The following is a 12,325-nucleotide window of genomic DNA, read 5'->3' as shown; positions in this document are numbered from 1 at the left end:
GCCGTGGAGTGTAACGACATAAAGCAACAGCCCACTTCAAAGTGCACTGTGCCGCTGTAGATTTAAATTGCAGTGACACCTTTTTTTCCATTGCCCCTTTTTTGCTATTATGAATCCCAAAGATGAATTGGCCCTTGATGTGTTTCCCAAGCTTGACATCACTGATTTCTATGGCAACCTCTGTGGGCATAAAAGCCATCCATTGAATCCTATTTTCCACAATAAATATTTGCAGGGGAAATAAGAGAAAAAGAACCTTTTCAATAGAATCTTGGGGGGGGGAATGTGGTTTTAAAGGTGTGATATTTGCTAGAAAAGTTGCACAAAAACCATATACATATGTTATTGATGTGTGTAAAGTTATATAGCAATGTCTGAAAAGATATGCCTTGTGATTGATAAATGAAATATATACTTGACCCAAGGTTATTGCAGATTTCTGTTTAATTTATATTATAGGTCACTTCCCGCGAGTGCTTTTTCTACAGTTACTTTTATGGGGCTGTGTCCTGCTGGAGCCTGTATGGGTGATATATGTGTATTGTCATAGAGCAGCAAGATGATCATAATAAGTAACACAAACTTGCGGTTATGGTGATGCTTTTTCTTATGGTGATGCTTTTCTAATGCAATATTGTTCTTTAAATTGCCTGTTCTCTGTCCATTGGATGAATGGGAGACTAATAATCCAGGCCTTATTTTCTTTGCACCATCTGTTCTGTTTTCCCAGGTGGACAGCCTCCACCTGGACTTCATTTCCTTCCTGGTCTAGAGGCCATCTACTTACCTGAAGTTCCTTTGTTGCTCCATTTGGTTCCTACTGTTTTTTTTTTTAATCTCCCTTCTTTATGTGCTACTTAAAGGAGAATTAAAGCTTAAATATAGAAGTAGGCAGAAATGTTGTACATTATGTTTTGGGCTTCTGTAGTAGCCCAAGGCAAACACAGCATTTAGCAGAAAAGATATGTGCCTCCAAAGATGCCCAGTAGCTTCCCATCTTCTTTTCTGCTGTCACTTACTGAGCTTAGGGACCCACTCACAATATACAGCACATATAGAATAGAAATGTCTTAACATATGGCTGATTCATACAAATAATTGCGACATGGCAACACCAAAACCAGTGCAACTAGCATGAGAATCTAATCATTTTATGTTATCATCAGCTTATTTTACATGCCAACCTCATTTTCTGCTTGATAATTTGCTAAGACCCCAAAGTTTAACTTCTCAACAGCTGCTCAGAGCCCACTGAGCATATGAGTGTCGCAGACACTTTCCAGGATGGTGAACCTCTGCAATAAGTTGGAAGTCCTGGATCATTGCTGCTTTTGGGAAGCTGAAACTTTAGGCTGGTGCAATAAGCACAGTATATAAAAGATGGCATTTTAAGCCATATTAATATTTAGGGTTTACTTCTCCTTTAAGAACATTGACCCGTCTGTCTTTCATAAAAAGAATGGAGGTTATGTATTGCATAGACTATCCTAATTTTAATAACATTTCTATAAAGTATCTTTACCCCTTCACCATGATCCAAGCTCTTTTAATCATCTTAGAGAGCACAGAGAGATGACCCAGATTTTTTTTCCCCACCAGTGCTGCTTCCTAATCCAGCCTGCACTTGCCAGTGCAGGGAGCTCCCAGCGAGGGCAGCCATCTTGCATATCACACAAGCGCACAATGAGCGATTCTCACAAGCTACCGTTACATTTATTGTCATATTGAGTGAGTTGCGGCACTATCTCATTATGTGTGTGCCTCAACATGGCCACCAAAACTGGAAGCTACCTTCTGGTGCGGGCGTTGACATCATATATGATGTACTTTGAGAATTCTTCCAGTTCTTTGTTGTTGTCTATACAATATGCTAATTCTGTTTAAGTCCTTTTATTCTCTGTCTGGGGGTTTGACCGATGAATGTACTTAGATTTAAATTTTAGTCCCCTGCCATGACCAACTATGCTCTCCCCTCTAGTTTAGTGGTCTTCTGCTGTTCCACGCATCTAATTGCCTGAATTAAGTCTGATCTCTTGTGTAGTAGCAAAAACCTGGTGGTCCCAAATGGACAATGGTGAACACTGGCACACGAGGAGCTCTGTGACTTTTCTGAAGGTATCCGGCATCAGCCTCAACTCTGGATCCAACAATACTTGTGTGTTATGTACTATTTCTGTAAATGAATGCACGCAAAGCTACATTTAGGCAAGAAATCAAGCCCAATATGTGAGCCATACATTTCCTTCATACTATCACACGACTAGAATATGATTTGTGTACAATACATGGAAATAACACAACATAATGTGATTTGGTTCACCATACCATGGCCATTAATGCTCTGAATGAAAGTGGGAATCTTTTTTTTTTGTTGTTTTCGTTCTCCATATAATTAATATGACATAGTAATTATGCTCTGTAGCAGTACTTACTTTACAGATCACAATGAAATGGTTCAATTAAGTAAGCACAACCTATGATAAGCTTTCATTCCCTTAATAATGTGTATGCATGCCTTTATAAAATGGTTACAGGAAGCTGTATTTAAATCTAGAAAAGAAAGAGAACTATCTAAGCCTACAGAATTGGCTTTCAAACCATACCGCATGAAACAGGGAATGTAAATGCTGCAAAGACATATAATTTAAAAACCGCATACCCAATAGAATGCTTCATAAAACACAGTCACACACACCCTTATTTAACATTTCAAATAAATGTAATAATGTACCTTGGTTGTTACAAATCAAGATGTGCAAGCAACTTTGGGGGGGGGGGGAGTCACAAATTTCCAGCAACAAAACACAAAAATCACTGTACTAATATAAAGCAAAGAGCGCCTCTAATGGCATATGTACTGTTAAATACATATATATTAAAACATTAAAATTGATAGAATAAAACCTCTGTTGGCACCAATGTCAATGGTATATAAGCTCATTTATCTGATATCACATATGAGGTACAATATATATATATATATATATATATATATATATATATATATATATATATATATATATATATATATATATATATATATATATATATATATATATATATATATATATATATAGTAGTCTGGAAGCCGGCACAACTCGTCAAAAGGTCAAAGTTGCCAGGGTGCAAGAAGCCAAAAAATTAGGTAAAGGAATGAAGAAGCTCGCACTCACAGGACTTATCAAGTCAAAGTCCTGTGAGTGCGAGCTTCTTCATATATATATATATATATATCCGCATTTTTGTGAATTTGCGGAGTAACGTCCGTTCACCAGAGCGAAAAGTCGCCTGGCGATAGAGTGCGAATGACTGCTAGCGACGGTCTCTTTTTTTTTTTGTGAATTGGCGCCTGTTAGTAAATCGGTGATGTCCCTGCGGGTGGCAACGCTAGCAAATTGTCGCTAACGTTAGCCACTTCTCAGCTTAGTTAATGTGCCCCCATGTATGAAGACTAGATATAGCTAACATTATATCCTACATTCAGATTTTCTAAGAGCACAAGAAATAAGGCATGTTATTTGCTATACTATAGCTCCACCTGTTACTATTTAATGTAGGTAAATCCTGTAGGTAAGGGACCTAAATGCAAAGACTGAGGGTTTAAGTTTTCCCTGGCAGGGTTTCCCTGTAAATGCTGAACTCTAAGTCTGGTAAATTCACTTGTCTTAATAATGTTAAAAGAGAACTGTCATGAGAATGATCTTTATATGTTAAAGATATTTTAAATGAACTTTTTATATGTTAAAGCATAGTCAATTGACAGCACTTCCTGATTCTTGATGGTCAGCGGGTCGTGGGTCCAGGTTGCGGATAAGGTACTTGCGGGTTGGGTCAGGTAGTGGGTCCAAGCAGGTAAGAATGAAGGTTGCGGGTCCAGGTTGCGGATTGCAGGTTGCGGGTATGGGTCGAGTATGGGTTCCAAAAAATGGACCCGCGCAGAACTCTAACTTTAGGCACAGGTTCCAAAGATAAATAAGTTTCTGCAATTAGTCCCATTCCTTCCTTTCAAGGCTACTTTTCGCTACTTACCGCTGTGACAAAAGCCTTAGTATCCATGTCATTCGCTTCTTAAACGCTATCAGTTATAATACACATGATATTTGACTTGAAAGCAGCCATACATCAGCAAAATTAATGCCCACTCTCTATTCTATGCAGCGACAATTTTCTTGTGCAAGAGTAGCTTGAGCTGGTTCCGTAATATAATAATATATAGTTTCTCTGCCTCCCAAAAATGATTTGGAATCAAATATACTTTGTCGTGTTCTTGCTAGGAAACACTGAAAATCATTTTCTATCAAATGGGTTAGAAACATGCCGATACTTTGGTTTTTGTAGTTAATCTATCACCGTATTGAATATTATAGCTTCCCAACTCATTACCGCTCTGAAGAATTGTCTATTTTCGTTCTGTAATTGGATTAGATCCATTATCTGTAGCACGCTTTCATACGAGTGAATGGAGATAAGTAGCTTCTCGGAAATCTAACTATGTAGAGGCTTTGTGTGAAGCAAAAGGGGGTTAAATTTCATGCCTGAGCAAGATTATTGTGAGCTACCTGGAATACAGTGTGCTGTGCTTCAAGCTCCCTGAATGGGAAACAAGCCTAATTTGTTGCTGAAGAAGAGCCTATAGGGACATAGTTATCAATGTGCACAAAAAGAGCATAGCTTACCCGATCTTACATCAGTCCATTCAATCATTTTGACCCTTTTCCGCTGGTTAACACACACACACACACAACAGAGGACTACACTCTAAAAGCATACTGAATTAAAATTAAAATCAGTATCAGTTTATAATAAATGTGAAATACAAACAATGGTTCTTATTTACTCAGCAGGGCCAGTATTAGTTATAAAAGTGCAGCCAAATCCAATGCAGAAAGCCTCAGGCAGGGGCATAACTATAGAGGAAGCAGACCCTGCGCCTGCAGGGGGGGCCCAGGAGGTATAGGGGCCCCACGATGCCCTAATTCCTATACAGTTTCAACAAATATTGGTAAAACAAGTCAACTGCTAAAAATTTTGGGGGCCTGAAAAATAATTTGCTGTGGGGCCCAGTAATATCTAGTTACGCCACTGGCCTCAGGTTATTTTTTTTTTCCCGTGTACTTAATGTACTGCACCCATTGCTGCTAGTACAGGTATGGGATCTGTTATTCAGAAAACTGTTATCCAGAAAGCTCTTAATTACAAAAGTCTCCCATAGAATCCATGTTATCCAAATAATCCAAATTTTTTTTTACCACATAGTATGGAGATCTAAATTATGGAAGACCCCTTATTCCCAAAGCCTCAGGTCACAAGCATTCTGGATAATAGATTCCATACCTGTGTGTATGGGATCCTTTATCCAGAAACCCATTATCCAGAAAGCTCCAAATTACGGAAAGGCCTTTTTCCATAGACTCCATTATATCCGAATAATCCAAAGGATTTCCTTTTTCTCTGTAATAATAAAACAGTACCTTGTACTTGATCCAAACTAATATATAATTAAACCAGCCTATCGGGTTTATTTCACATATTACTGAAAGATCCATTATCTGGAAAAACCCAGGTCCCGAGCATTCTGGATAACAGGTCCCATATAGTACCTGTACTGCAAATTTGTATACATATCGCAAAGGTGTAATTGTAAGTGAACCCTTTACTTGACTCCTAACATTGACTGGGGTAAAAATTATGTCCAAATGTTTTTTTGTATTTTTTTACAGCTGCAAAATTATGCATGTATGGGATCCATTATCCTGAAACCAATTATCCAGAATGCTCAGAATTATGGGAAGGCCGCCTCCCATAGACTGTTAAAATCAAATAATTAAAGTTTTCTCTGTAAAAAATAAAACCTGATCCTAACTAAGATATTATTAGTCCTTAGTGGTGGCTAAACAATCCTTTGGGTTTAATTAATGTTAATATTTTTTTAGTAGCCGTAAGGTATGACAATTCAAATTACACAAAGGTCCCTTATCTTGAAAACCCCTCAGATCCCAAGCATTCAGGATAACCGGTACCAAACCTGTTTAAGAGATAGCATTTGTACATTTATTATGCCTCTCCACTTACTGGAACTTAAAGCAAAAGTATGGATAATAACACAAATGGGTCTGAATAAATACTAAAAAGCATTTTTAAAAAAGTAGAAAAAAGGGATTTATATGAGTGTCTTCATAAGAAAAAAGTAAATGCAAAACACTCCAGTTCCATATACATTCATCAAGCTTCATAAATGGAACAGAGAATAGCAAATATTATATGTACGGACCCAAGAGGTTAAGAAGTGGGGCTGCTTTGACAAAATAATGTATATAAACGACTGCAGCTTTCTTGTCAGGCATTTAGAGTGACACGGTTTTCCATATATATTCCTAGTTAGGTTTCTATTTTTACCAGCATGACAATATGACTATATAGAGATAACATGGCATTTCCCAACTGTTAGCAAGTAGCAGAAATGTATAAAAAAGTCCTTCTGTATTGTTGTATAGATTGAAAGTGCATGAAAACTCACTTTAAAAAAGCCCCCCTCTCCGGAAATGCCCTTCAATGAGTTCTATCTACTGTCTTGATTCTGTTCTGTCTATTAACAAATAGGTTAATTGGTAATACTACATGACTGATATATACCAATGTTTTAATACCCAAGTTAAATTTCAATTTATACAAGGTTTGATCATGATCCATTATCTGGAAACTAGGGATGCACCAAATCCACTATTTTGGATTTGGACGAACACCCGAATCCTTTTGGAAAAATTTGTCCGAACACTGAACCGAATCCTAATTTGCATATGCAATTGATTGGGTGGGAAGGGGAAAACATTTTTTACTTCCTTGATTTTTGAGAAAAAGTCACGCAAATTCCCTCCCACCCTTAATTTGCATATGCAAATTAGGATTTGGATCAGACTGGCAGAAAGATTGAGCCAAATCCGAATCCTGCTGAAAAAGGCATAATCCAGGTCGAATCCCGAACCGAATCCTGGATTCAGTGCATCCCTACTGGAAACCCTTTATCCAGAAAGCTCCAGATTACCAGAAAGCCAAGTCTTTATAGACTCCATTATAAGAAAATAATTCTCATTTTTAAAAATGATTTTTTTTTCTGCATAATAATAAAGTAGAACCTTGTACTTAATGGTAATTAAGCTGCATGGATCCATTTTTGTGGAAGAAAAAAACGTATTGGGTTTATTTAATGTTTAAATCATTTAACGCAGACTTAAGGTATGGTAATCAAAATTACAGAAAGATCCTGGATGACAGACCCTGTGCCTATATGATATAATAAGGTATAAGTTCCATTTATTTCATGGGTAATAAGTATCAGAAGGAATCAAAAATTAAAATAGAAGTATGGGACCTGTTACCAGAAAGCATGGGACATGGGGTCTTCCGGATAACGGATCTTTCCAAATTTTAAAATCTTCATACCTTAAGTCTACCAGAAAATCCTTCAAACATTAAATAAACCCAATAGGCTGGTTGTGCTTTAAATAAGGATTAATTCTATCTTAGTTTGTCTCAAGTACAAGTTAATGTTTTATTATTACAGAGAAAAAGGAATTCTGAGCTTTCTGGATAACGGGTTTGCGGATAACGGATTGCCCATACCGTTATCCGCACCAGCATAGACCTCAGATCTACTTGAAACAAATTTTTCATAAAAATTGCTGACTTTGTTATTTTATATGTTCTAGGTTCATGGGAGAAACTTGTTGTCCATTGATTTTGATCGCAACTCTCGCACGGAAAAGATCTACGATGATCACCGGAAATTTACCTTAAGGATTGTCTATGATCAGCTAGGAAGGCCACTTCTGTGGCTTCCAAGCAGTGGGCTTGCTCCTGTCAATGTGTCCTATTTCTTCAATGGAAGACTTGCTGGCCTTCAGCGCGGGGCTATGAGTGAGAGGACTGAAATGGACAAGCAAGGAAGGATTATCTCACGTTCCTTTGCAGATGGAAAAGTATGGAGTTATACATACCTAGAAAAGGTTTGTATGCGTCTAATAAGAGAGGGCTGTGTTTCCAAAGTAAAAAATAATGGAAAAATGCACATACAATAAAGTTATATTACCCCTCGAGTTTTTTTGCAATATACCTTAAAGTGGACCTGTCACCCACACATAAAAAGCTGTATAATGAAAGTAATTTGCAAATTAAACATCAACCCCCTATTATTTTTTTCATTAAACATCCATACCTGTTATAAAGGTGATTAAATATCTGAGCTGTCAATCATATACTTCCTGCCCTGCCTCTGTGCTGAAAGACATAGAGGTGAGCCAGTCAATTACTTTCATTTTCCATTTCTGTGTCTAGAATTGTGTAGGGCACTGTGCATGGGCATTAGGTCCCCCATTCTGGTGCATACAATGTTTAAATAATTTATATGGTGTAAGTAAAATTTATTTTGCTTAACTAACGTGATAGAAATGGATTTGGAATTATTACTTAGGGTGACAGGTCCCCTTTAAGAAACGAGAGTTATCATCCGATAAAGAATATATAGTGAATAAAGTACCCCCTCTTGTAAAATATAAGGATATTATAAGTTACCGAGGAGTTTCATGACCATATAAAAACACGAGGCCGAAGGCCGAATGTTTTTATACAGGTCATGGAACTCCAAGGTAACTTCTAATATCCTTATATTTTACAACTGGGGGTACTTTATTTATTATAATACACAAATTTAAGTGAGTCATGTGACAGAAATGACATCAGAACTCACTGTTTATAACTGATGACATCAGTGCTCACCGTTTATAAGGATATAATTTATAAGATATTCATGGCTTTTGTGTATTATAATGTTATAATAACACTTTGGGAGATATATTTGCTTGAATTGTGATTTTTAGGGCAATTGTCCTTAAAAAATCCCCTTGAGGCAACTTCAAACAATTTTGTGAGACTGAAGCAACACATGGGTTTTACCACCAGCAATTCACTTTATTGCAGGTAGGAGAACATTTACAGGAGATTAGTCGATCGCAGAAGAGGAGATATATCCCTGGCGATTAATCTCCTGGTGTGTCATCAGCCTTAGGATGTGCTTCAAAAGTTCATGCCCACCACTTCCTTTATTCATTGATTAGGATAGTTCATGCCCACCACTTCCTTTATTCATTGATTGGGAAAGTTCATGCCCACCACTTCCTTTATTCATTGATTGGGAAAGTTCATGCCAACCACTTCCTCTAATCATTGATTGGGAAAGTTCATGCCCACCACTTGATTGGGAAAGTTCATATCCACTACTTTCTCTAATCATTGATTGGGAGGGTTCATGGCCATCGCTTGCTCTAGTTATTGCTTTGGAAAGTTCATGCCCACCACTTATTCTATTCATTGATTGGGAAAGTTCGTGCCCACCACTTCCTTTATTCATTGATTGGGAAAGTTCATGCCCACCACTTCCTCTATTCATTGATTGGGAAAGTTCATGCCCACCACTTCCTCTAATAATTGATTGGGAAAGTTCATATCCACCACTTCCTCTAATCATTGATTGGAGGGTTCATGCTCACCGCTTCCTCTAATTATTGCTTTGGAAAGTTCATGCCCACCGCTTCCTCTAATCATTGATTGGGAAAGTTCATGCCCACCACTTCCTCTAATCATTAATTGGGAAAGTTCATGTCCACCACTTCCTCTAATCATTGATTGGGAAAGTTCATGTCCACCACCTCCTCTAATCATTGATTGGGAAAGTTCATGCCCACCACTTCCTCTAATCATTGATTGGGAAAGTTTATGTCCACCACTTCCTCTAATCATTTATTGGAAAAGTTCATGTCCACCACCTCCTCTAATCATTGGTTGGGAAAGTTCATGCCCACCAGTTCCTCTATTCATTGATTGGGAAAGTTCATGCCCACTGCTTCCTCTAATTATTGATTGGGAAAGTTCTAGCCCACCACTTCCTCTAATCATTGATTGGGAAGCAATAAGAGCTGGCATATGTCGCTTGAGCACAAATCCTCATGACACTTTTGTTTGATGTCAATACCACTACAAATAAACTGCTATAGTATTACAGATAAGATCTCAGGAGAACAGAGAAATGGCCACAGAACATAGGTTGCTGGTAATTTCTGGGTTCCACAAACTCCACACAATTTCTGACTAGTTAGGAAGTAGAAAAACAGCAGCTGCATTGGAAGACATTTCTTTGTGATATTCTTTTTATATTCTTTTGATTTTTAAAATGTCTAACACTAACTTAATCTTATTTTGTTTTTTTGTTTTTTAGTCCATGGTGCTACTTCTTCAAAGTCAAAGGCAGTATATTTTCGAATATGATCCATCGGACCGTCTTTATGCTGTCACCATGCCCAGTGTTGCCCGGCACAGTATGTCAACTCATACATCAATAGGTTACATAAGAAACATTTACAACCCTCCAGAAAGCAATGCATCAATAATGTTTGATTACAGCGAAGATGGTAGGATCTTGAAAACATCGTTTCTTGGTACAGGTCGCCAAGTGTTCTATAGATATGGGAAGCTTTCAAAGTTGTCTGAGATCATCTACGACAGCACTGCAGTAACTTTTGGTTATGATGAAACTACAGGAGTTTTAAAAATGGTCAACCTCCAAAGTGGTGGTTTCTCCTGTACAATTCGTTATAGAAAAATTGGACCACTAGTTGACAAACAAATCTACCGGTTTTCAGAAGAAGGCATGGTAAATGCTCGATTCGACTATACGTATCATGACAACAGTTTTCGAGTGGCTAGCATTAAGCCTATAATAAGCGAAACGCCACTTCCAGTTGAACTGTATCGCTACGATGACATTTCTGGGAAAATTGAGCATTTTGGCAAATTTGGGGTCATTTACTACGACGTGAATCAGATTATTACTACAGCTGTGATGACGCTCACTAAACATTTTGACACTCATGGACGAATCAAAGAAGTCCAGTATGAAATATTCAGATCTCTCATGTACTGGATGACTGTCCAGTATGACAGCATGGGGCGTGTTACAAAGAGAGAACTTAAACTTGGTCCATATGCCAATACAACAAAGTATACTTATGAATACGATGGAGATGGGCAGCTGCAAAGTGTATCGGTAAATGACCGACCCACATGGCGTTACAGTTATGACCTAAATGGGAACCTGCACCTTTTAAATCCTGGAAATAGTGCCCGGCTGATGCCATTACGCTATGATCTTCGAGACAGGATAACACGTCTAGGGGATGTACAGTATAAAATTGATGATGATGGGTTTTTGTGCCAAAGAGGTTCTGATATTTTTGAGTATAACTCCAAGGGTCTTCTTACAAGAGCATATAATAAGGTCAATGGGTGGAATATACAGTATCGATATGATGGATTAGGACGTAGAGCATCATGCAAAACAAATTTAGGGCTTCATCTTCAGTTTTTTTATGCAGATTTGCACAACCCAACAAGGGTCACCCATGTTTATAACCACTCTAACTCTGAGATAACATCTCTGTATTATGACTTGCAAGGACATCTCTTTGCAATGGAAAGCAGCAGTGGAGAGGAGTATTACATTGCTTCAGACAATACAGGAACTCCCTTGGCAGCATTCAGTATTAATGGAGTAATGATCAAACAACTACAGTATACAGCATATGGAGAGATATACTTTGATTCAAATCCAAATTTCCAGCTAGTCATTGGGTTTCACGGCGGTCTTTATGACCCATTGACTAAACTCGTCCATTTTACACAAAGAGATTATGATGTTTTGGCTGGGCGTTGGATATCTCCTGATTACACAATGTGGAAAAAAATTGGCCGTGATCCTGCTCCTTTTAATTTATATATGTTTAAGAACAACAATCCTCTGAGTACAGAAATGGATTTGAAGAACTATGTAACTGGTAAGTCATATCATACTCTGATGGGGGGGGGTTATCCTTTTAATTTTGCTTTACTGACAAAGGTTGGTCTTGAAATGAGTTAGAAATATGTGTTCCTTTGTTCAAAATGTGATCACTGTGATTAGTAGTGATGGGCGAATTTGGGGCGTTTCACTTCGCCGTAAAATTATTGAATTTCCAGCGAAATTCACTAAATGGCGTCCATTTTTTTTATGCCGGCTTGCGCAAATTTATTCGCCAGCAGTGAATCGCAGGATTTCACCGCAAATTCGCCCATCACTAGTTATTAGATAACTGAAATCTCTAAGTATAAATCCTTTTTGTATAAAACTAAGGGGGCGATTTAAGAAGTTGCAATTTTTTTTGGATTGGGCTTTTTGATGCCAAAAATGAGAAAAAAATATTTGTTTAAAAAAAAAAAGTGTGTTTTTCGGAATTTATTA

General features: G+C 37.7%; 1 protein-coding gene across 5 annotated transcripts in view; it reads left to right on the top strand.

The window, feature by feature from the left end:
• The window catches only part of LOC108710917 (teneurin-2), a 1,136,107-nt gene that overhangs the window by 1,114,702 nt on the left and 9,080 nt on the right, over positions 1–12,325 (top strand). For all 5 annotated transcript variants that reach the window (XM_041586173.1, XM_041586172.1, XM_041586171.1 and 2 more), the window contains 2 exons: positions 7,707–8,003; positions 10,268–11,882. In XM_041586173.1, the coding sequence (XP_041442107.1) occupies positions 7,707–8,003; positions 10,268–11,882 (1,912 nt within the window). The remainder of the gene's footprint in view (positions 1–7,706; positions 8,004–10,267; positions 11,883–12,325) is intronic.

Source organism: Xenopus laevis, chromosome 3L, assembly GCF_017654675.1.
Source record: "Xenopus laevis strain J_2021 chromosome 3L, Xenopus_laevis_v10.1, whole genome shotgun sequence".
NCBI classification, from domain to species: Eukaryota; Metazoa; Chordata; class Amphibia; order Anura; family Pipidae; genus Xenopus; species Xenopus laevis.
This window is presented reverse-complemented; position numbering and strand designations above follow the sequence as displayed.